The sequence below is a fragment of the Sorex fumeus genome, unplaced genomic scaffold (assembly GCF_029834395.1).
Source record: "Sorex fumeus unplaced genomic scaffold, SorFum_2.1 ptg000072l, whole genome shotgun sequence".
Classification (NCBI taxonomy): Eukaryota; Metazoa; Chordata; class Mammalia; order Eulipotyphla; family Soricidae; genus Sorex; species Sorex fumeus.
Window position 1 is genome coordinate 48537041 of NW_026606129.1, and position 25271 is coordinate 48562311.

Consider the following 25271-nt stretch of genomic DNA (forward strand, 5'->3'; position numbering starts at 1 on the left):
AATGCTCTTCTTCCCCTGGGGGAGGAGCGCCACCTTGCGGCCGAAGTCGACGCCGCAAAGTTTGCTTGGCTCAGTAGGAGGAAACCAGCAGGGGCAGAGCTTTGCAGATAAATGGAGAAAAGACTACGACTCCCAGAATTCCTTTCGCTGCCGACTAAGACTCCCAGAAACCCTCACGTCTCTGGCTGACGATTCGCCGCACTGAGCATGTGCTTCAGTCTCCGCCACTGGAGCGGAGACTACATCTCCCAGCAGGCCGCGGGGCATTTTTTTCGTCCTCGCGTGACCAGTGACTTCCGGCGCGGAGGGGCGGGGCGGGGCTCGCGGCTGAGGCAGCACCCGGGGCAGCGAGGGGGAGCGGCGGTGGGTGGCCGGTGGGCACTAGCCGCCATGGAGGCCGTTCCCCGCATGCCGATGATCTGGCTGGATCTGAAGGAAGCCGGTGACTTCCTCTTCCAGCCGGCCGTGAAGAAGGTGAGTGGGCGCCTCCCACTTCCTCCTCTCAGCCCGCGTATCTCCGTCGTCTGCCCGCGCGTGACGCCCCCTGAGGCGTCCCTCAGCGCCGCGGGCCCCGTCGCAGGGTCGTGTGAGGCCAGGAGGGGCCTCGGCGGGCTCCGGTGGGTCGGGCGCACCCGCACCCATCGTACCCGCCGGCGGTCCTCCCCCCCCCAATCCTCCTCCCGGGCCGGCCCCCATCCCTTCGGAACCGCTCCCCGACTTGTGGCCCGGACCGTTCTTAGCTGGCACCGCAGCTCCCCACTTCCGCGGGGCGACGCTGCGGACCCGGTTCTGCCCCGCCCCTGGCGCCGGGACCGCCCCGGCGCGCGGTGGGCGGCCCTGACCGTGGCCTCGGGGGGCCGGCGCGCAGGGTGGCGTCTTCGCCGCGCTGCGGGGAGCCCGGAGACCCAGAGGGACGGCCGGTCCCCGCGTCTGGGACCTTCTGTGGGGTCCACACCCAGAGCTGTATGCTGGGGCGACGGGACAGCGGCTAGGCCGTTTGCCTTGCACGCCGCCGACCCAGGCTCGGTCCTCGGCCCCCCGATGTGGGCCCCCGAGTGAGCACCGACAGCTAGGTTACTACCCTGCGTCCCGAGCCAGGAGGAAGCCCCGAGCACAGTCGGGTGTTGCCCAGAAAACAAAACAGCAGCAGCAGCAGCAACAGCAAAACAAGATGAACCTTGTTCTTTGGCCCAAGCCCTAGTTCGTGTCGTCCGGGTGGGTTCCTGCTTTTCCTAACTGCTCTGAGGGGATCCACTGCCTGCCGTGGGAGACCTCGCCGGCCATTGTGTTGACCCGTCTTCACGGAACCAGGCAGGAGGCCCAGAGTTTGGTCCCCAGCTCCCCCCCCCCCCCATGTTGCATACTCTAGGGAGCACAGCTAAATTGAAAGACCCCCGTGAGTATCATGGCCAACTGCGTGCACGCACACCTAGGGTCGTGCCAGCAACAACACAGGGAAGGGAGAGAAACACCAGCAATAATTAAAGCCCACTTAGAATTGACCTAGGTGAGGGATCTGCAAGGCGCAGTATTGGCGTCAGCTGCCCTTGGAGACATCCGTGGCCTTGGGATGGGTGACTTGGTAACAAGTTGGGTCAAGGCAAAAGTGAAAGGAACAGTGGGGGAGGCTTTGGCACTTTGGCGATCTTTGTAGGTTTCCCATGGTGGTTGCCAAAGTGAAGTCCCAACAGGGCTGCATCACTCAGCAAGATGCTTGAGAAAATGATGCGAGAAGAAAGAAAACAGGCTTGGAAGTTGGCCAGGAAGCTCTCTCACTTTCTCTCCTTACTCTGCCACTGCCTTAATTCACACACCAACAATTTGTATTCCTGTGAGCCCATCGGTTAAACTATTCGCACCTCTTTTTCCACATTTTCCGAAGAAGGAAGTTTGATTAATCTGAAATTCCAGAATGTTGTTAACCTCTTTCCTAGACTTGGCCTTTTCTCCATAGACACTGCCATACAATTAGACATTTTTTCTGGAATGTAACAACTCCTTTGTTTTCTAATTCAATCCTAACCATTCACAGTTCTCTGACTTAATCCAGTTCTTTCAGCATTTAAAAGAAAAAAAAGGGGGGGGCCGTGCTCGGCAGGGGCATAGAACCATCCCCTGTGGTTCTGGGGTTTGAACTCAAGCCTAAAATAGGCTAGACTGTTTTAGACTCAGGCTTTTTCCCCCCCAGCATTCTTTTGAGTACCTGCTGTCTATGTGATTGATCTGTGTACTTCTGATAGTTATCCCAGATACTGTTAACAACTGGCCACTTACTGTTCTCTCTCATTTGGGGGAAAGTGACGGGGTGGGGGGGGGCTACCTGGTGGTGCTTGACTTTGTGCTTGGGGGTTGGTTGCTCCCATTGATGCTTGGGGGACTGCAGTCCTGGGGATTGAACAGGGGCCTCTAACATGCAAAGCATGAGCTTAACCTATTGAACCCTCTAGCTCTCATTTACTGAGTTTCCTCTCTATGCCTTCATGTGATTCTTTCTGCATAGAAGAGCTCTCATGTTTGCCTGGTATGGATGTGGCTTTTCTCTTACTTGTGGGGTGAGGGGGAGACACAGCCGGCGGTTCTCAGGGCTTACTCCTGGCTCTGCACTCAGTAATCACTCCAGGCGGTGTTTAGGGAACCATAGCAGATGCTGGGGATCGAACCCGGGTCAGCTGCATGCAAGGCAAGTATCTTACCTGCAGTACTATCTTTCTGGCCCTAATATGTGGCTCTTGAGTGATAGCACAATGGCAGGGTGTTTGCCTTGCACACGGCCAACCTGGCCGACCCGGGTTTGATTCCTCTGCCCCTCTCGGAGAGCCTGGCAAGCTACCGAGAGTATCTTGCCTGCATGGTAAAGACTGGCAAGCTCCCTGTGACGTATTCGATATGCTAAACACAGTAACAATAAATCTCACAATGGAGACGTTACTGGTGCCTGCTTGAGCAAATCGATGAACAATGGGAGGACAGTGCTACAGTGCTTTAATCCTATATTTTGTTAATATGTTTGTGGTGCTGCGGATTGAAGCCAGAACCTCTCTTACATGTAAGGCAAGTCGTGTCCACCATTGATCTCTTTGTTCTTAGTTCTGTATTTTGATTCTTTCAAGGTACAGTTTAAACTCTCTCTCTCTCTCTCTCTCTCTCTCTCTCCTCTCTCTTTTGGAATGGAGGGGCAGGGGCACACCTATCAGTGCTCAGGACTGATTCCTGGTTCTGCACTCAAGAATTACTCTTGGCAGGTTCAGGGAACCATACTGTATGCTGGGGATCGAACCTAGGTCAACTGCTTGCAAAGCAGGCACCATACCCACTGTACTGTCTCTGCGGCCACTCTGTCTCTTCTTCAATCATTTCTTTTAATCTTTCACTTCTTCGAATCCCAGTGTGTGTGTATTTTGTTTTTTTAAAGTTATTTTTATTTAAACACCATGCTTTACAAAGTTGTTCATAATGCAATTGTTTCGGGCACGCACTGTTACAACACCAGTCCCACCAACAGTGTGACCTTCCCTCTACCATCATCCCCATTTTCCCAACCACCCCCAGGCTTAGGGGCTGGAGCGATAGCACAGCGGTAGGGCGTTTGCCTTGCACGCAGCCAGCATGGCCAATTCGAGTTCGATTCCTACCCCCTTAGCAGGCACAAAATAATTTATTTTTTATTGCTTGTTACAGCTAAATAGCTAATGAAATTATCAAAAGAATATGTCAGTAAGAGAAAGTCTGAAAATTTTTGTATCTCACTATGGGGTCATTAAGTTTGAGGGTTTATGAAGTTGTTTGTTCTAGTTGAGCCTTCTGTTACTATTTTTGTTTATTGAGCATAGTTGACTTTTATGTTACTTTTCCATCTGATTTGGTGTGCTACTACAGTGTCAGAATTGTGGAATTGGAGTGGCCTTGCACTCTAGTATCTCCAGGATCTGTAAAACTGGGCGGATGGATGAGTTTACATGGTGGCAGCTATGGAATGTAGAGGTTAGTGGAGGCTGTGCACCCTGTTCAGGTTCTCAGCCTGAATATCCGTGTATCTGGAATTTTTCTTCGGTTTAACATCTCTGCAAAGATTAGTCATAAGGCAATGGAGTTGGGCCATTGGTATGGTAGCAGCTGTGAAATATGGTTGTGGCTGCCAGGGTTTGGGCAGGGCAGGGACATGGCCTACTCTTCTCTCAAGGGGGCTCCAGAGTTTCTGAATCCCTGTGTTTATCATTTTTCTGGTGAGATTGTGTGTTACATTTTACCTTCGTGTTCAATTATAAGTTATCCAAAAGTCACCTCTACACTCACATCCTAATCAGGGTCCATTCTACATCAGTGGCATTCAGAAAAATGTTTTTTCAAACAGTTGGATGCAATTGAGGAAATTTAGAGATGGTTGAGATCACTGTATCACTGTCCTCCCATTGTTCATTGATTTGCTCGAGCGGCCACCAGTAACACAGTCCATTGTGAGACTTGTTACTGTTTTTGGCATATCGTATATGCCACGGGCAACTTGCCAGACTTTACCATGTGGGTGGGATACTCTCGGTAGCTTGCCAGGCTCTCTGGAGGGGTGGAGGAATCAAACCTGGATCAGCTGCATGCAAGGCAAACTCCCTACCCGCTGTGCTATCGCTCCAGCCCATGGTTGAAATAGTTACTGAAAATTATGGCAATAAGGTGGGCAATTCTTAGCACAGAAACTCCTAGGAAATATTTTGTTTGAACTCACTCTTTGATGCTCTGATCCAAGATTCAGTGTGAACACTGACTTCCTTGAGAACTCCTGGGCTTCCATAAGAATCTGCTTATCAGCTATTGGACCTCAAATGGTATCCCATGAAGAAGTTATTTCCTAGAAATCAGCAGTTTTTATTTCTTCTTTTTTTTTCCGGGCCGGAGCGATAGCACAGCGGTAGGGCGTTTGCCTTGCACGCAGCCAATATGGCCAACCTGAGTTCGATTCCTCTGCCCCTCTCGGAAAGCCCGGCAAGCTACCGAGAGTATCTCGCCCACATGGCAGAGCCTGGCAAGCTCCCCGTGACGTATTCGGTATGCCAGACACAGTAACAACAAAGTCTCCAATGGAGACGTTACTGGGCCCGCTCGAGCAAATCGATGATCAACGGGAGGGCCTTTACCTTACCTTTTTTTTTTTTTTTTTGGTTACACACGGCAGTGCTCAGGGGTCACTCTTGGCTGTGCTTTGGGGACTGTATTGAATGCCAGGGATCGAAACTGGGTCATCCATGTGCAAAACAAATGCCCTACCTGCTGTACTACCACTTAGGTCTTTGGTTTTCTTTCTTGTTATTGTTTTTTGGGCCACATCTAGTGGTGCTCAGCTGCCTTTGCATCCAGGGATCACTCCTGGTAGTGCTCAGAGGATCATATGGAGTGTCAGGGATCGAAGCCAGTTTAGCTATGTGGACAACAAGCGTTCTATCTGGAAATCAGCTGTTTTTCTTTGGATTTTGGAAACATAGCTCCATTTGATAGGTTAAAGTTGTGACATGGGAACCAAAGAGAGACAAGGATTAAGGCTTGCATGCTGCCTTTATGGTTCAGTCCCTGGTACCTCATATGGTCCCTCCCTGCACTGCCAGGAGTAAGCCCCTGTCGCCCCTAAAATTAAAAAGCTAGGCCCCTAAAATTAAAAAAAGTAGGAACTCACTGAAAAGGAACAACAGTCTGTGGTAGACTGGTTTCTGAAGTGGCCCACTCCCTCTGGGTACCTTGGGACTCCTTACAGAGAGGACTGCAAAAAAATCACTGCTGCCTGGGCATACTTCCTTTTCTACTCTCCCCAGTCCTAGAGCTCTCATTGTATCTCCTTTCACTAGGACTCTTTTTTTTTTCTTTTTGAGTCACACCCGGTGATGCACAAGGGTTACTCCTGGCTCATGCACTCAGGAATACTCCTGGAGGTGCTTGGGGGGACAATATGGGATGCTGGGAATCGAACCCTGGTCGGCCATGTGCAAGGCAAACACCCTACCCGCTGTGCTATTGCTCCAACACCTGGGACTCTTTCTTTTTTAACCCCTGTTCTGAGCTTTGAGAAACATAAAGAGTAGCTTTGCTCTAAGGGAAATTATATTAGGATAGCAGGGTTAAAATGGTCCTATTGAGGAAACCTATCTAGCACTATGTGGAACCCTGTATTACAGATGATGAAGATTAAGATTCCCCCCTGTTTTCCTCCTGCCCCATGGAATTCCTAAGCAAGTAGAGGAGATTTTTAAAATCTAGAGGTGACATTAATGTAAAAGTGTGCATTGTATGAAATTATCAGCCTAAGGCTTGTCAAGGAGCTGGTTTTGAGAATTGAATTGTTTTTCTAGATAGATAAAGGGTTGTGTTCTTTGTGAGGACTGGATTTCTGAGAAACTTTTCATAATGATTATTTTCAGAATTCACTCCTGATGGACATGCCTTCAATTATGGAATAGCATCAAAAGAGAGCCAAAACAGCAAGGTGCTTTTGCTCTATGATGCTGAGTTTTAGGTCAGGATACCAAGACACCCAATTTCTTGGTGGGAAAATGCTGCTGTCCCCACACCTTCTTACATGTACTTTGAAGCCTGAATGCTGACTCACTGAAAAGTAATGAAGGATGACTCTGGTCCTCTTTAGTGAGTGATTTGACTATAAGTGTTAGTGTTTGAAATTCTTCCCATTCACTGTCCTAAACACCTGTCCCAAACCAACTGCACTTGTGCTTAATTATGCTCACTTAGCTTGAGGGGTTCATCCATAGCTTGGTTAATTATACTGACTGCTTGTTATGGGTATCAGGGCTGTATGTGAGGACAAAGATTCCTGCCTTTGTGGAGCTTACCTTTTAATGCATGATCTACACAGTAATTTATCATCAGGGGCAGATGTACCATAAGGAAGCCACTTGGGTGATTTCTTGGCCTCTGCCCTTCCCCAGTCTAGTTGAATTGAGTTTTCAAAGCCTGCTTTCTCACCAGCTTCCAGAGACTCTTTCTGCTCTTTAAGACCTGCTTCTATTTTTCATCAAGTCTGCCTTTCTAACTTCACCCCCTACTCCCACCCCTAGACGACTCCTGTAGACCATTCATCTTCTGTTTTTTCCACATCAGGTATCACGGTATCACGGTCCTCCCGTTGTTCATCGATTTGATCGAGCGGGCTCAGTAACGTCTCCGTCATGAGACTTGTTATTACTGTATTTGGCATATCGAATACATCACGGGGAGCTTGCCAGGCTCTGCCGTGCGGGCGAGATACTCTCGGTAGCTTGCCGGGCTCTCCGAGAGGGGCGGAGGAATCGAACTCGGGTCGGCCATGTTGGCCGCTTATAAGGCAAACGCCCTACTGCTGTGCTAGTTGGCTCTAAATCTGCTGTTATTTATCTCTGACCCTAGGACTGACAATTTTTCCAGCGAGCCTATCTACTTATAAAACTATTGTGCTGTTTGTTGCATAGTAAAAGAGCTGGCAGTAACATGGGCAAGTATCATGGAAATAACATAGACATTGGAATCAGGGTGTGGCTTAGATCCCACCTCGTCTACATAAAGGTATATGCTTAAGCTGCTGTAGATGACTTCATAATGAATCTGTTCCTAACTTTTCTCACCTGTAACAACTAATAATATACCTCATGTAGTATCAAGTATTAATGCACATGATTTGGCTTATTGGAAACATTATTTTAGCCTGGTAATGCCCTTCTCTGTTTAGCAAATAGCCCAAGGAACCAGAGAGATAGTACAGCAGGTAGGGTGTTTGCCTTGCATGTGGCCAACCCAGATTCAATCCCCAGCATCCCATATAGTCCCCCAGGCACCAACTATTATTCTACACTCAGAATAATTCCTGACTGTAGAGCCAGGGTGCTCTCTGAGTCTTGGCCGTTGATGGGATTACACGGCGCCAGGGGGCCAGTTGGTGGGTGTGACCCCCGCCTACTGGAATTTGGAGGATCTGGGTGGAGGATGCTCAGCCCCTATCCGAGTAGGCTTGGAGATCTCAGTCCCGGGACCCGCATGCCTATGTTCCTCTGCCAGTACCTTCATGTGTGCGGAGAGTTGTCTCAGCATGGTGGTGGCTGATTCTGGAGGTCTTCAGCTGCCGGAGCCCTGGTCGGGGTGGGGAGGGAAACTCAACCCGCTCCCCTCCAGGGGGCCCCGGCGAGGACAGCCAGGTGTGGGGGCAGGAGACTCTGCGCTGTTCTCTTCTGGGAGCTGGGTTTTATAGTCTCTGAGTCTTGGCCGTTGATGGGATTACATGGCGCCAGGGGGCCAGTTGGTGGGTGTGACCCCCGCCTACTGGAATTTGGAGGATCTGGGTGGAGGATGCTCAGCCCCGATCTGAGTAGGCTTGGAGATCTCAGTCCCGGGACCCGCATGCCTATGTTCCTCTGCCACGCGGCAGAGTGTGGCAAACTCCCCGTGGCGTACCCAATATGCCAAATACCAGTAACAATGATGGGTCTCATTTTCCTAACTCTGAAAGAGCCTTGAATATGGCACTTTTTAAAAAATCTCAGGGCTAGGATGAAGGAGACATTACTGGGGCCTGCTCGAGGCAATCAACGAATAACAGGATGGTCGTGATCGTGATCGTGAGCCTTGAATATGGCACTTTTTTAAAAATCTCAGGGCTAGGACGAAGGAGACGTTACTGGGGTCTGCTCGAGGCAATCGATGAATAACAGGATGGTCGTGATCGTGATCGTAGAGCCAGGAGTAATCCCTGAGCATCACTGGATGTGATCCAGAAAGCAAAAACAAAAATAAGCCCAAGTCCATATGATAGGTCTGTCTGTGAATTCTATTATGTGCCTGTAGAGGATTAATCCCATTTTACAGATGAAAAAACAAGCCCAGATCTCATAGCATCCCAGAGGCATCGCCAGGAATTGATATCTTGGTATTCTGTGTTGGTTATTCTCTCTGGAAATAGCGTTTCTGCTCTTGCACTCTCTCTCTCTCTCCCTCTCCCTCTCTCTCTCTCTCTCTCCCTCTCTCTTTCTCCCTCCCTCTCTCCCTCCCTTTCTCTCCCTCCCCCTGCCTCCCTCTCTCTCCACCCCCATCTTGTTTTTGTGCCACATACGGTAGTGCTCAGTCCTCGCTCTGATCTCAGGGATCATTGCTAACAGTACTTGGAGAACCATATGGGATGCCAGGGATCAAACCTGGTCTGTCACATGCAAGGCATGCACCCTACCAGCTTCGCCCCATCCCTTTTACTATTTTTTCACTCATAACTACTTCCTTTCCCTATGTGCCACATTCATCCTACCCCTCCACCCTTCGGTTTTTCTTCCTGGACATTCTCTCAGCATGGAATTAACTTAGGTCCTATTCCCTCTGAAAAGGATCCTTAACTGCTCCAAAGTCTGGTTGGGCTCTGGAGGTTCTTTGGTTCTTCCACCCTCTAAGAACCTTTTATACTGGGGCCTGTTGATGTTTTTTTATTTACACTTGGTATATGATGTCAGCGTCCACGTTCTTCTGCTTTGCTGCTGGGCTTTCCTTCTCAGGCTCTGTTGGGAGCTTCAGATCCTGGCCACATGTGTTCTTTCTTAACTGCAGAGCTCTGACCACAGAGAAACTGATTTGGTCTCTGTCCCTTACTTGAGAGCTTAGCTGCTTAAACTGCATCATGATCCCATATAGGGTTGCCTAATTAAATGTGGGGATTGTGAAATTTATTTTAAAGTTTATGGACTGAGAGATGGGTCAGAGGGCTGAGCATATACTTCATGTGTAGGAAACTTGGGTTTGATCCCTGGTACCTCACAGTCTCTAACCACTGCCAGAGAATGACTCCTGAGTATTGCTAGGTCTAGCCTCAGATTCTGAAATACTTGTTGTCAGTAAATGTTTGATTTGTATAATAGCACAGCGGGTAGGGCGTTCGCCTTACAAGCGGCCAACTATGGCCGACCCGAGTTCGATTCCTCCGCCCCTCTCGGAGAGCCCGGCAAGCTACCGAGAGTATTCGATATGCCAGACACAGTAACAACAAAGTCTCCAATGGAGACGTTACTGGGCCCGCTCGAGCAAATCGACGATCAACGGGAGGGCCTTTACCTTTACCTACTTTATATACTTGGGTTGCATAAAAATTTCTCAAGCAAAAAGAGATCATAGGTGGAAGCCACTTCTTCACATAGTGTCTTTCCTCAGTTCAGGGCATAAGCAGTTATAGAGGATTCTTATTTTTTTTGCTTTATGGGTCACACCCGGGGATGCACAGGTGTAACTCCTGGCTCTGCACTCAGGAATTCTTCCTGGCGGTACTCGGGGGACCATATGGCATGCTGGGAATCAAACCCGGGTTGGCTGCGTGCAAGGCAAACACCCTACCCGCTGTGCTATCACTCCAGCCCCCTAAAGAGGATTCTTTATAAGAATTTAGAACAGGGGCTGGAGTGATAGCAGAGCAGGTAGGGCGTTTGCCTTGCACGCGACCAACCTGGGTTTGATTCCCAGCATCCCATATGGTCCCCCGAGCACCGCCAGGAGGAATTCCTGAGTGCATGAGCCAGGAGTAACCCCTGTGCATCGCCAGGTGTGACCCAAAAAAGCAAAAAAAAAAAAAAGTACATATTGGACTGTAGAGAGGTCAGTGGGCTGAGGATATGCACACATGTGGGAGACCGAAACTTAATTTCCAGCACCTCATAGTCCTTCTAGCACAAGTTAAATGTCAGCTATGAATACTGCGAGATATGACCCAAAATCGCCCAATATTTTTTTTTAGAAAATATTTTGACTGCTTCTCTGATTAACTGTATATTGGTTAGGGATTAGTTTTCTGTTACTGTTGTAGAATTTTTTTGGGGGGGCTACACCCATTTGTGCTCAGGGATTACTCCTGTCTCTGCTCTCAGGAGTCACTCTTGGTGGGGCTCAGGGAACTATATAGGGTGCCAGGGATCAAACCCAGGTCTTCCATGTGCAAGGCAAATGCCTCACTGCTATACTATCACTCCAACCCCTCAGTTGTTTTTGTTTTGTGTGTATGTGTATGTTTGTAGGGGGGCATACCCTGAAGTGCTCCAGGCTCTGTGCTCAGGGGTCCTTCCTGAAAGTGCCCTCAGGGATTGAACCTCAAGCATGCAAAGATAGCCTAGTGAACTGTCTCTCTAGCCTTTACAGTTAGGTTGAGAGCAGTATTTAAAAATCAGAATGGGGGCTAGAGTGATAGTACAGTGGGTAGGGCGTTTGTCATGCACGTGGCTGACCCGAGTTCGATTCCCAGCATCCCATATGGTCCCCTGAGCACCGCCAGGAGTAATTCCTGAGTGCAGAGCCAGAAGTAACCCCTGTGCATCACCAGGTGTGAGCCCCCCCCAAAAAAAATCTACTATAAATAAATAAATAATTAAAATCAGAATGGAGGCGCATATGCTGCCTGAGCCCGTGTGCTGCTTGTGCCCACATGGCTGAGCACATGTGGTGCCCGCATCTCCCCTCCTTTTTTCTTTTTTGGGGGGGTCACACCCGGCAATACACAGGGGTTACTCCTGGCTCTGCACTCAGGAATTACTTCTGGCGGTGTTCGGGAGACCATATGGGATGCTGGGAATCGAACCCAGGTCAGCCGCATGCAAGGCCCTACCTGTTGTGCTATCACTCCAGCCCCGCATCTCTCCTCTTGAGATGTGTACTTTAATGTCTAATGCTGGGATGTGTATAGGGGCTTTCTCTGCCCCTGGAGAAGCCCACGTTCTCTCTTGAGTGTGTTAGCCTCTCTGTCTCTCTCTGTCTCTGTCTCTCTCTCACTCTTTCCCTGTTCCTTCCCTTCAAAAACCCTCCAAATAAATCTGTTTTACTTAAAAAAAATCAGAATGGAGGGGCTAGAGAGATGGTACAGAGAGCGACAAAGGTACTGGCACGAGGCTGGCCTGGGTTTGATCCCATACGGTGAGCATTGCCAGAAGTGATTCCTGGACACATAGGCAGAAGTAAGCCCTGAGCACAACCAGGTGTGTTCCCTTCAAAGAAAAGGAAAAAAGTCAGAAGGGATTGGTCTAATATGTGGCTGAGAACATGAACTCTGGAGTCTTGATGCCTGGGTTCAGTCATTTCATTGGTTAGTGGTGCTGTCACCTTGTCAAATGCCTCAGCCTTTCTGTCTCAGTTTCCTCATTTCATCACCTTTAAAATGGCAATCATGTTTACCTCTTTGTTTTTTGTTTTGTTTTTTTTTTTTTTTTGCTTTTTGGGTCACACCTGGTGATGCACAGGGGTTACTCCTGGCTCTGCACTCAGGAGTTACTCCTCGCAGTGCTCGGGACCATATGGGATGCTGGGAACCGAACCCGGCTCGGCTGCGTGCAAGGCAAACGCCCCTCCCGCTGTGCTATCTCTCCAGCCCTATGTTTACCTCTTTGGACTGTGTAAAGATTGAGTGGTTTTTTTTCTTTAGGCCCTCAACTTAGTGCCTAGCACATGACTGGAATGTAATATTTGGTGCTGCAGATAGAGATGATTATTTTGTGTGTGTGAGAAGCAATGTAGTTTTTATTGAAACTTACTTAGAAACACATGAGGGGAGAGAGAGAGAGAAGTACATGTTCACCCAGAGAATACAGGCTTCTGCAAGCAAAGAAACGGACAAGCACTGGTAACAGGCATCAAACCTGGGTCGGCCATATGCAAGGCAAGCACCTTAGTACCTGTGCTGCCTCAGCTCCAGGGTCCCATTCTTTTTTTTTCTTTTGGGTCACACCCGGCAATGCTCAGGGGTTACTCCTGGCTCTGCACTCAGGAGTTACTCCTGGCGGTGCTCAGGGGACCATATGGGATGCTGGGAATCAAAACCCGTTGGCCGCCTGCAAGGCAAATGCTCTACCTTCTGTGCTATTGCTCCAGCCCCCAGGGTCCAATTCTTGAAATTTTGAGAATGTAATCCTGTGGGGAATTCTCCACAGTTTTCTTCCCCCCCCCCCCATAAGTTTTCTGCCCAAGGGCAAAATACTCCTTAAGTTGTTTTTCTCTTTTCCTTAGTACAATAACTCTATCAACATCTTAATACTAGTTATTTTTGTATGGACACAGTAAGAGATAACATTGAGGCTTGTAGGGCAGCTCTCCTGGAAACATCTTTCCACAGACTCAGACTATAGCACTCAGGCCAGATTAATCATTTCTAATCCTAGCAGGGTCCAAATCTAGTTATTACATTTTGGATCATGACAGCATTTGTCCATGACCAAGCTCTTATAGTTAGGCATTATGGCGCTTTGGCCAGGCCCATCTTGATGCCAGAATAGCACATAGCTTACCGCTTGCCCTGGTTCCATCCAGTCCCTCATCGGGACCCTGCTTTTGTGGGCTCTAGGAAATAAAGGGCTGGAGCAATAGCACAGTGGTAGGGCGTTTGCCTTGCACGCAGCCGGCCTGGCCAACCTGGGTTCGATTCTTCCTCCTCTCTCAGAGAGCCTGGCAAGCTACCGAGAGTATCTTGCCCATACGGCAAATCGATGAACAACGGGAGGACAGTGTAAGTTCTCTGGTGTCTGGAACTAGGAAAGGCCTTGACTTCATAGAGGGCTGCAGCATGAGGAGTAACCTCAGTTTCCCATAGGGTCCATCCAGGAGATGGGTCCTCTTGATTGTAAGCCCTGACTAGTGAGTGCTCAGGATTCAGAGGGTGGCAACAGGGGAATCTCCTCTCTCTTTGGTTTACAATCTTTTCTCTCTTTAGTTTGTTCTAAAGAATTACGGAGAGAACCCAGAAGCCTACAATGAGGAACTGAAGAAGCTGGAGCTGCTTCGACAGGTAGGACTATGGTTCTTTGCGGTGTGGATCCCACAGTGTCACACATGCAACACATGCTCATTCAGCAGGAGTGTGCAAGGCTTTTATGTGTGAGGTAATAGCATCTCAGAAACAGCAAAACAATCTTTCGCAGTGATTTGTGTGTATATTTATTTTTTATTTATATATTTGCTATTTTTATTTATATTATATGCATTTAAGTACTATGTAATATACAGCATACTCTATACTATGTGACATATGTTATATGTCTATATACTATGTGACATGTTATATGTTATATAGCTTTATATGCTCTTACATTTATGTATTTGTTTTTGGTTTTTGGGCTATAGTTGGTTGTGCTTAGATGGTACCTGGGTCTGTGTTGGGTCTGTGTTCAGGGATCACTCCTGGTGGGGATTGGGGGATCATATGTGGTGCCAGAGATTGAACTGCCAGCTGTATGTAAAGCAGGTACCATAATACTTGTACTTTCTCTCTGGCCCTAGTATGTGTCATATTTATTTATCCTATAAAGCCACAGTAGGATTATATGTCACCTATACTAATTTATAGCCTTCATCTTTCACTTAATGTTGTGGCTATCCTTTGGTATCAGTGAACATATAACAATAGTATTTTTAGTGGCCTCTGACCATTATATTGCATTGTAATTTAATTAGTCTCTTTTTGGAGAACATAATTTTTTTTTGGTTTTTACCAGTAAATATATCTACATCCATATAGGATTGTTTCTGTGGGAATTAGTGAGAATAGGATCTACTTGCCCCAGTGTAGCAGCGTAGCGGAGTGTGTGCACCTGAACTCATTGTTACCTTTTGGACCCTACCATTGGTGCACAGGGACCATTCCTGGAGCTGATGTGGTCCTGGACTTCAAACCAGGGTTATGACTGCAGCCATAGCATGCTAGGCAAGCACCTTAACCTTTTAAAATAATAATAATTTGGAAGTAATTCAACCTCGTCTGTTCTTGCTTTAAGCTGAGGGCAGTGCTTAATTTCCAAATAGAAATTTTACTTTGTTGTGTTTTGGGGCCTTCCTCTACAGTGCTTCGAGAGTACATCCTGGTCTTGTGATTGGGAGTTACTCCTGGTAGAGCTTATGGTGTTGGGGATGAAACTTGGGCTCCCACAAGTATTGTGCTTAGCCTGTTGAGCTATCTCTCCAGCCCTACTCAAGTATGGGCTGGAGTTCCAGTCATTCATGTGTTATTTAATCCTGTTAACAAGTATATGTCAACTATTTATTTTGGGGTGCTGGGGATTGTACACATAGTATCACATATGCAAGGCAAGTGCTCTATTGCTGAGTTGCATTACTTGCTTCAGAATCCTTTCTTAATATGGGCATTCTTGCATGCCCTGTGGACTTAGCAACAAAGTTTCTGTGAAGTTATGTGGTATATTAAATAAAATTCCTTGAGTAAAAAGTAACTAGTGTGACAGGAGTTGCATTAAACAAAGTCTCAGGTGACAATAAAGAGAACTGAAGAGCTAGCTTCCCCTTTTCCAATCCCCAATAAGCCCACTGAGTAGTATGAGGGGTCCAGAGAGTGTGACATGGCAGAGTGGTTTCATTTGGCAGTCTTGAATGAGGGCAGGGCCTGTCCCAGCCATCCTAGACAGTAGTGAGTGGTTCATCAGACAACCATGTTTACTGGAGTAAACATGGGTACTACACCTAAAGAAACTGTTCTGCTGTGTGCTGCATTGTGAAAGACTTGGAAACAGCATAACAAAGGACAAGGGGCAGCAGTGAGCAGTGGAAAGCCTATTTAGGGGAGTGTTATGATTTATTATGTATACTCCTAATGGTTTTATTACCATACATTTGGGGTTTGGTTGAAGTTACCAGTTCTTTCTACAACTAATTTCTGAACAATAATAATAACTGACATAAAAAAATGTAGGCACCCTAAGGAAAGTGTTAGATGATAGCCTTGGGGGTACAATGGGGAGTGCTTTCTGTTTGTTCACTTACAGAAGGTACATTTCCAAGGGGGCACTGGGTATTTTTTTTTTCTTCCTGAAAAGGGGTGATAAGCCAAATAAGATTGGGAACTTTTGGATTAAAGTAATTAAAAAGGTTTCTTTGAATTGAGTAACAGAAAGCTTCAATAACAAACAGGTTTTCCCCTGCAGGTATTCTGCTCTTGCAGTTTTTACAAAAACAAACAAACCCATGAGTAGAACTGGGCAAAAACTGACAAGAGTGGAGGGTCTGGCCAGATAGCAGGAGCAGGGGAAAAGCTGCATCTGGACCTCTGGCCTGCAGGATGGAGGTGGAAAGTTTGAGATCTCTAGGCATGTTGGATCTGATTAAAGGAAATTGTTTCTATTTATCAAAACAGGGATAATTACTATGCTAACATATGTTAAAGAGATAGCCCTAAAAGCTAATGCCTGTAAATTGAATTCTCATTTTTGAAAAAATAAATAAACATGTCAGTAAGTGGAGGCAAACCCCACCAGTGTGCAGAGTAGCCTTTTTGAACACACGTATCTGTTCTGTTTGGTGACGCTGTGGTTCTTGGACAGCAGGTGTAGCTCAGCGGCATCCCATGGAGGCTGTGGTCTCTTATATTCCAGGCATTTGTGTGAGTGGATAGGCCTGTCTGTCCAGTACTCCAAGTAATGGCAGCCCCGCTTCTCCCCTCTGCCCTCCAGAATGCTGTCCGTGTTCCACGGGACTTTGAGGGCTGCAGTGTCCTCCGAAAGTACCTGGGCCAGCTCCACTACCTGCAGAGTCGCGTCCCGATGGGTTCAGGCCAAGAGGCTGCTGTTCCTGTCACCTGGTAAGAGCTGAGGAAGGTTGAGGAATCGGATGGAGGATGCCTGGGAAAACCCTTTCTCTCCTTGCTGCTCAGTGTGGGGTGTGGCTTGGTGCGGTCTCCCCAGGTCTCCTTCCCTCTAGCCCATTCTGGGGTAGCTGACCCCCTCATCTGGCCGCCCTGGCCAGCCCCTTCCCTCAGTGTGACTGGGTGGCATGTCTGCAGGACAGAGATCTTCTCAGGCAAGTCTGTGGCCCATGAGGACATCAAATACGAGCAGGCCTGCATTCTCTACAACCTTGGTGAGCAACCCGAGTGCCTTCATCACCCGCCTCACAGCCAGGGTAGCAGTGGCTGTGGGCTCATAGAGGGGAGGCCCCTAGGCTCTGGTCCCTCCTGCCTTGCTCACAGCTCTGCCAGTTTCTCTTTTCTAGGCTGGGCACCTTTGTGCTGGGCCACCTGTCATAGTGCTGCTGCTTAGAGACATCCCCCTACCTCCATGCCTTAGCCTGACACTGGAAAGCCTGGGGCACCTCAGAGCCCTGTAGCTGTCCCACAAGACCTCCAGACTGGGGCTATGGACAGGGACATCCCCCCCATACCTCCTTGTGGTGCAGAGCAGGGGGCTGTGGTGCTTGAACTTTCTGAGCTTCCCTACTTGTCCCAGCCTTGACCAATAGTCCCAGTTCTCAGATATGTTTTCCCGGTTATGGATGACAGCTCTGTCACTTGCCTTACCCTTGACATAGGCATAGAACATGTGCTTACTCAGACCCCCCTGGGGAGCAGCTGGTTGACCCTGACCCAGGTCTTCTCCCTTCCCAGGAGCGCTGCACTCCATGCTGGGGGCCATGGACAAGCGGGTGTCTGAGGAGGTGAGGAGACCTTCAGTGTGGGCTATTCGACACTGGGAGGTGCTTGATTATCTCAGCCTGCAGTACTGGATTGAACTGACCACGAGATGGACATAGGTAACTCTGATTCAGCCTCTACCTCCCCCCCACCCCCCAGGGCATGAAGGTTTCCTGTACTCACTTCCAGTGTGCTGCGGGAGCATTCGCCTACCTCCGAGAGCACTTCCCTCAGGCCTACAGTGTTGACATGAGCCGTCAGATCCTCACTCTCAATGTCAACCTCATGCTGGTGAGGAGCACCCTTGTTGAAACTATGTTGAATCCAGGGGAGGAGGGGTCATTGTGGCTGATGGGGTCATTGTAGGGAGAGCCCAGGGAGCAGTGCCTTGGATTTTCTGCAGTCCCAAGTGGATCAAGCATGGCTTTGCTTCTTATAGCAGGGGAAATGGGAGCTCTGTAACCTGGCTGCTGGGAAGGTAGGCCATTGTGTGAATTGGGCAGCAAACTGTTTTTTTGTCCTAGGGCCAAGCTCAGGAGTGCCTTCTGGAGAAGTCCATGTTGGACAATAGGAAGAGCTTTCTGGTGGCCCGCATCAGTGCCCAGGTAGGGACAGGGCAGATAATAATCCTCATGGGACAGAGGACAAACCTTCTGTTTAGTCCTGGCTTTCCTTCCCCCCTTCACACTGAGCCCATCCTGACTCCCAGGTGGTAGATTACTACAAGGAGGCTTGCCGGGCCTTGGAGAACCCCGACACAGCCTCACTGCTGGGCCGGATTCAGAAGGACTGGAAGAAGCTCGTGCAGATGAAGATTTACTACTTTGCGGCTGTGGCTCATGTGAGGATGCTGTAGCTGCAAGGTCTGGGCAGGGCTGAGTGCCACAGAATAGGGAGTAAATGGTGACTCTTTTTTTCCCAGCTTCACATGGGAAAGCAGGCTGAGGAACAGCAGAAGTTTGGAGAGCGGGTAAGAGAGCTGTGACAAGGAGGGGGATGCATGACTAGTCCCAGCTTGGTTAGTGGGCTCCTAGTCTAGTCTGTCCCTTCCCCACTATGGACCCAGTCTGCCCCATGTGGGGTTCCACGTTGTAGCCCTCAACTCCTAAAAGACAGTTCTGAGGCATGGCAGGCTCTCTTCTGAGTGCAGGGCTGGTTAGTGGCATAAGGTAGAACAAGGTACCACTGACTATGTTTTGAACTGAGCCTGGAGCTTAGCTGCCTTATCAGAATTTTGTCTGCTAAGGGTTTGATGGGTGACCCAGCAGGGCAGAGGTAGGATGCGGGGGGGGGGGGGGGGGGTAGAAGGAATGGGGCCCAAGGAAGGAAGATTGAACTAGGTTTCCACTTTGCTTTTGCAGGTTGCATACTTCCAGAGTGCCCTGGATAAGCTCAATGAAGCCATCAAGCTGGCCAAGGTAATGTGGAGGAAGTACAATGGAGGAAATACAGCCAAGCACTATATCGCTGAGGGCTGTATTGGTGCTGCTTTTGGGTGGTGTTGAGGCTTCCCATCTCTGAACCCCACAGGGCCAGCCTGACACTGTGCAGGATGCGCTTCGCTTCACTATGGATGTCATTGGGGGAAAGTGAGTTCATGGGTTTGGTCCTACATCTTTCTCAACTGGGGTCTCAGCCTCTGTCTGGATTTTGGAAGATGGCAGTGCCATGGGTACATTGGAGGCTAGGTCTCAGTGACTGGTGAGACTCCTCACTACCTCCTCTAATCCCAGGTACAATTCGGCCAAGAAAGACAATGACTTCATCTACCATGAAGCTGTCCCAGCATTGGACACCCTTCAACCTGTGAAAGGTCTGAGGCTAAGGATTGGAGGGGGGGCGGGGAAGCTGAGGGGATAGACGAGTGCAGACCAGAGATCTGCATGGGCCTGTCTCCACGATTTTTTTTCTAATGTTGGGGGTTCTTCCAGCAATGCTCAGGAATCTGAGTCCCTTGGTGAGACTGAGAGCCCACTGGTGCAGCCCTGCGATTAGGATCACTCAGAACTTTGTGTATGCCGAGCAGGTGCTCTATCTCTTTGAGGTCTTTCTCCATCTCCATGTTTTTTCCCCCATCCCCAGGTGCGCCCCTGGTGAAGCCCTTGCCAGTAAACCCTACAGACCCTGCTGTTACAGGCCCTGATATCTTCGCCAAACTGGTACCCATGGCAGCCCATGAGGCCTCATCACTGTACAGGTGGGTGGGAGAGGTGGGCCTGCCCTAATCATAGCGGGCCTGGGATGTCTTCAAGAGACATAGACTCCAGCACCTGCTCTGTCACTCCTGCAGTGAGGAGAAAGCCAAGTTACTTCGGGAGATGCTGGCCAAGATTGAGGACAAAAATGAGGTCTTGGAGTAAGTTGAGGGCTGGTGGTGGGAGGTACACACTAGAACTCCCCGTGCTACCCTTAACAGGAGCAAAATGTCTACTCCCATGTCTTTCTGGATTTGCCCTCCCTGCTGATGTGCAAGTGGTAGAACCCCAATTCTTTAGAAGTATCTCCTTTCTCTTACCCTGGCGTCAGCAGAGCCCTGACCATGCTCTGTGGGGCCAGGCCACACCTAGTAGCAGAGGTCGGGATGCTGAGTTGCTCTTCTCACACCTCAAGATCTGGCTTTCCTGGCGAGGCATACACCCTCAGGAGTTCCTTTTCCATCTAAGGAGCTGGGCTAGTACCCAGCACCCCCACGGTTCTGTTGCTCCCCACAGCCAGTTCATGGATTCAATGCAGCTGGATCCTGAGACAGTGGACAACCTTGATGCCTACAACCACATCCCCCCGCAGCTCATGGAGAAGTGTGCGGCTCTTAGCGTCCGGCCTGACACTGTCAGGAACCTCGTCCAGTCCATGCAAGGTAAGGACTGGAAGAACAAACAGGTGGAGGGGAAGCATGGATGATCCCTGCTTTCTTGGTGTCCCCTGTCCAGGGAGACCAAAGGGCACCTCTCTTACTACACTCAGATTCTGAATTGCTCCAATGAAGTGTGGGCTGCACACAAGTAGTAGGCATTGTTGATTCGGGGTGTTGACAGACCTGAGAAACTGTTTCCCTTCCCCACAGTGCTGTCAGGTGTGTTCACGGATGTAGAGGCCTCTCTGAAGGACATCAGGGATCTGATAGAGGAGGATGAGCTGCTAGACCAGAAGTTGCAAGAAGCATTAGGCCAGGCAGGGTCCAGCCCAGCGGTCTCTAAGGCCGAGCTGGCAGAGGTGAAGCGCGAATGGGCCAAGTACATGGAGGTCCATGAGAAGGCCTCCTTCACCAACAGCGAGCTGCACCGTGCCATGAATCTGCACGTCGGCAACCTCCGCCTGCTTAGTGGGCCGCTCGACCAGGTCCGGGCCGCCCTGCCCACCCCTGCCCTCACCCCAGGTGAGCTCTGCCTGTCCAGTCCTCAGGGTATGTGGTACTAGAGGTTTCTCTAGCCTCACAGACCACTCCTGCCCCCAGAGGACAAGGCTGTGCTACAGAACCTGAAGCGCATCTTGGCCAAGGTGCAGGAGATGCGGGACCAGCGTGTGTCCCTGGAGCAGCAGCTGCGCGAGCTCATCCAGAAGGATGACATCACTGCCTCGCTGGTCACTGCGGACCACTCAGAGATGAAGGTAAGGGGAACTAGGCAGGGCGCTCTGGTTCTGGGCTCCATGTTTTAGGTGGTGAGGCCTGAGTGTCTCCAACATGTCCCTTAGAAACTATTCGAGGAGCAGCTGAAGAAGTATGACCAGCTGAGGGTCTACCTGGAGCAGAATCTGGCTGCCCAGGACAACGTTCTCCGGGCACTGACCGAGGCAAATGTGCAGTACGCGGCCGTGCGGCGGGTGCTCAGCGAGCTGGATCAGAAGTCAGTGTCTGGCCTGGGGTGTGCCCGGAGTCCCGCTGAAGCTGAGCTCGGCTCACTGCCTGCCTGCTTGCCCTTCTGCCTGCCAGATGGAATTCCACACTGCAGACCCTGGTGGCCTCCTATGAAGCCTACGAGGATTTGATGAAGAAGTCTCAGGAGGGCAAGGACTTCTATGCCGACTTGGAGAGCAAGGTGGCGGCTCTCCTGGAGCGGGCACAGTCCACCTGCCAGGCCCGCGAGGCTGCCCGTCAGCAGATTCTGGACAGGTGGGTGCAGCTGCCTTGCCTTGGACGGGGCTGGCTGGCTGGGGTGGGATGGGCAGGCTCACTGCCTCCTCCGCTCCTTCCACAGGGAGTTGAAGAAGAAGCCGCCACCCCGACCCACAGCCCCGAAGCCACTGCTGCCTCGCAGGGAGGAGGGGGACGCGCTGGAGACAGACCTGCCTGAGGAACTGCGCAGCCTGCCCCCCGACATGGTGGCCGGCCCCCGGCCTCCTGACACCTTCCTGGGAACGACTGGTCCCCTCCATTTTCCTCCTGGTCCCTTCCCCACCTCTGCAGGGCCAGGACCCCACTATCTCCCAGGCCCCTTACCCCCTGGTACCTACCCAGGCCCTGCCCAGATACTGCAGCCTAGGGTACCTCCAGCCCCCGGGCACCCTGCAATGGCCATGGCACCTAGACCTGCCCTCTACTCAGCTCCCGGCTATACACCAGAGCTGGGCCTGGTGCCCCGTTCCTCCCCGCAACATGGTGTGGTGAGCGGCCCCTACGGGAGGGTTGGGCACCCCCAGCCCAGTGCAGGCCTGCCCTCAGCCCCACCCTCCCAGTTCTCAGGCCCTGAATTGGCTCTGGGGGTTCGGCCAGCCACCACCACAGTAGATAGCATCCAGGCCCCCATTTCTAGTCACATGGCACCACAAGCAAACCCAGTCCCTGCCCCTCCCCCGCAGCCTTGCTTCCCTGTGCCACCACAGCCTCTGCCTGTTCCTTACACCTACCCACTAGGACCCAAGCAGCCCCTCACAGCTCCCCCGACCCAGCACTTTTCTCCTGGAATCCCTACAGGTTTTGCAGCACCAAGGATGGGGCCTCAGCCTCAACCTCACATCCCACAAGCTACCTTTGGGCCCCAGCCCCACCAGCAGCCTCTGCCACTTCAGCACCCACATCTGTATCCACCCCAAGCCCCAGGACTCACGCCCACACAATCCCCCTATCCCTTTGCTCCTCAGCCTGGTGTCCTGGGGCAGCCACCACCTGCAGTGCACCCTCAGATCTACCCTGGCCCCTCTCAGGACCCACTGCCCCCCCATTCAGGAGCACTGCCTTTCCCCAGTCCCGGGCCACCTCAGCCTCCTCATCACTCTCTGGCCTATGGCCCTGCCCCCTCGCCCAGGCCTCTAGGCCCCCAGGCAACCCCTCTCTCCATTCGAGGCCCCCCACCGGCCAGCCAGCCTTCCCCCAGCCCCCACCTGGTGCCTTCACCTGCCCCCTCTCCGGGGCCCAGCCCGGTCCCTCCACGGGCCCCTGCTGCAGAGCCGCCATCTTGCCCGCGCCGGGGCGCAGCCACTGCAGACCTGCTCTCCTCCAGCCCTGAGAGCCAGCATGGTGGCACCCAGCCTCCTGGAGGAGGGCAGCCCCTGCTGCAGCCCACCAAGGTGGATGCCACAGAAGGTCGGCGGCCTCAGGCCCTGCGGCTCATTGAGCGGGACCCCTATGAGCGCCCTGAGAGGCTGCAGCGGCTGCAGCAGGAGCTGGAGGCCTTCCGGGGCCAGCTGGGTGATGCAGGGGCTCTGGACACTGTCTGGAGGGAGCTGCAGGAGGCCCAGGAGCAGGATGCCCGGGGCCGCTCCATTGCCATTGCTCGCTGCTACTCCCTGAAGAACCGGCATCAGGACGTCATGCCCTACGACAGTAACCGTGTGGTCCTGCGCTCTGGCAAGGACGACTATATCAATGCCAGTATGGTGGAGGGGCTCTCACCGTACTGTCCACCCTTAGTGGCCACTCAGGCCCCCCTGCCTGGTACAGCAGCTGACTTCTGGCTCATGGTACATGAGCAGAAAGTGTCCGTCATTGTCATGCTGGTGTCTGAAGCTGAGATGGAGAAGGTACGAGGGAGCTGGGTGCGAGGGAGGGACCCCAGAAGACTCACCCTAACTCTGCTCCATGTGTGCCCCCCAGCAAAAGGTGGCCCGCTACTTCCCCACGGAGAGAGGCCAACCCATGGTGCATGGCGCCTTGAGCCTTGCACTGAGCAGCGTCCGCACCACTGACACCCATGTGGAACGGGTGCTGAGCTTGCAGTTCCGGGACCAAAGCCTCAAGCGCTCACTCGTGCATCTTCACTTCTCCACTTGGCCTGAGTTGTGCGTCTACGGTCTTTAATGATCAAGGGAGTGAGGGGGAGGGAGCCTCAGATTGAGTCTGCCCCAAGCCCCTGCTTCCTTTTCACCTCTGCAGAGGCCTGCCTGACAGCCCCAGCAACCTGCTGCGCTTCATCCAGGAGGTGCACTCACATTACCTGCACCAGCGCCCCCTGCACACCCCGGTCATTGTACACTGCAGGTAAGGACGGGGGCACCACTTGAGGGGAGCTCCTGTAGGATGCAGGGACTCCTGACCTCACACCCCTCTCCTCCGCAGCTCTGGAGTGGGCCGCACAGGAGCCTTTGCGCTGCTCTATGCAGCTGTGCAGGAAGTGGAGGCCGGAAACGGGATCCCCGAGCTACCTCAGCTAGTGCGGCGCATGAGACAGCAGAGGAAGCACATGCTGCAGGAGAAAGTGAGGGGCTGGGCAGCAGGCGGGTGTGGGAGGCCCGAGCCCACCCCTCAAGGCCACATCTCCCTGACCTTGCTGAATGTACTTTTGCAGCTGCACCTCCGGTTCTGCCATGAGGCGGTAGTGAGACATGTGGAGCAGGTCCTGCAGCGCCATGGTGTTCCCCCTCCATGCAGGCCCGTGGCTGGCGCAGGCAGCAGCCAGAAGGTGAGGAAGGAAGCATGGTGACTGCTGGGATGGCCGGTTTGTGGAATCCCCTCCTGTTCTTCACCTCCTCTTTCTTCTTAGAATCACCTTCCTCAGGACTCGCAGGACCTGGTCCTTGGTGGGGATGTGCCCATCAGCTCCATCCAGGCCACCATCGCCAAACTGAGCATCCGGCCTTCTGGAGGCTTGGATTGTCCAGCTGCTAGCCTGTCAGCCCCAGTAGAGCCACCAGGTTTGCCACCAGCCAGTGTTCCAGAGTCTACTCAGCTCCCACCCTCCTCCCCTCCCCCGCTCTCTTCACCCCTGCCTGAGACCCCCCAACCTGAGGAGGAACAGCCAGTTCCTGAGGCCCCCCATTTGGAGCCGCCCTCCTCATCCTTGGAGCTGCTGGCTTCCCTAACTCCTGAGGCCTTCTCTTTGGACAACTCTTTGCGGGGGAAACAGAGGATGAGCAAGCAGAACTTTCTGCAGGCCCATAATGGGCAGGGTCTGCGGGCTGCCCAGCCCACCGATGATCCCCTGAGCCTTCTGGACCCACTCTGGACACTCAATAAGACCTGAACAGGTTCCCTGCCTGGTCCTTACACTACATCTCCCGGTCTGCTCACTCATGCCCAGCTGGGCCTATGCCGTGGGCTTATTCTCTTCCTCCCATTCCTGCTGCCTTCAGCCCTGCCTGGCCCAGCCTGTACTCATGTGGGTGGAGGTGCATCACAGGCCTGGGGTCAGGTTCTGTTCCTTTGTGGGAAATGACATTTTTCAGCTCTTTGCTATTGAAGTAATAAACCAACCTGTTCGTGGCCACTGTCTGTCCATTGCTGCCTCACATGGTGTACCGTCACTGTACGTGTCTTAGAGGCCACCCTGTCAGATGGCTGAGGGTTCACTGAGCTTTCCCTCCCCTGTAACCATCTCATTTCCTGCCACTGGAGCCAGTGAGAAGGGTCTAATTAAATGCAAGGCTTAGTCGCAGCCTTATTTGGATGGTCACTGTCACTGTCCTCCGTTTTTCATCAGTTTTGCTCGAGCGGGCCCAGTAACGTCTCCAT

General features: G+C 51.5%; 1 protein-coding gene across 1 annotated transcript; it reads left to right on the top strand.

Annotated features, from left to right (window-relative positions):
- Nucleotides 1-319: 319 nt before the first annotated feature.
- Nucleotides 320-25026, top strand: PTPN23 (protein tyrosine phosphatase non-receptor type 23). Its single transcript, XM_056129309.1, has 25 exons — nt 320-474; nt 13685-13759; nt 16431-16558; nt 16760-16836; nt 17360-17409; nt 17546-17677; nt 17911-17991; nt 18096-18227; nt 18309-18356; nt 18748-18804; nt 18917-18975; nt 19120-19199; nt 19469-19583; nt 19677-19742; nt 20098-20243; nt 20451-20762; nt 20841-20995; nt 21080-21231; nt 21318-21497; nt 21583-23344; nt 23418-23602; nt 23697-23801; nt 23880-24018; nt 24109-24222; nt 24304-25026. The coding sequence occupies exons 1-25, from the start codon at nt 391-393 to the stop codon at nt 24781-24783; spliced, it is 4914 nt and encodes a 1637-aa protein (XP_055985284.1). The 5' UTR covers nt 320-390; the 3' UTR covers nt 24784-25026.
- The last annotated feature ends 245 nt before the right edge of the window (nt 25027-25271 follow it).

What these genes read in the sequence shown, in the direction of transcription:
- PTPN23 (XM_056129309.1), top strand. Translation starts at nt 391, where the DNA reads ATGGAGGCCGTTCCCCGCATGCCGATGATCTGGCTGGATCTGAAGGAA. An exon ending in CTGCATTCTCTACAACCTTG is followed by an intron (nt 16,837 to 17,359) that starts GTGAGCAACCCG and finishes CTCCCTTCCCAG; the next exon opens with GAGCGCTGCACTCCATGCTG. An exon ending in CCTCGTCCAGTCCATGCAAG is followed by an intron (nt 20,244 to 20,450) that starts GTAAGGACTGGA and finishes CCTTCCCCACAG; the next exon opens with TGCTGTCAGGTGTGTTCACG.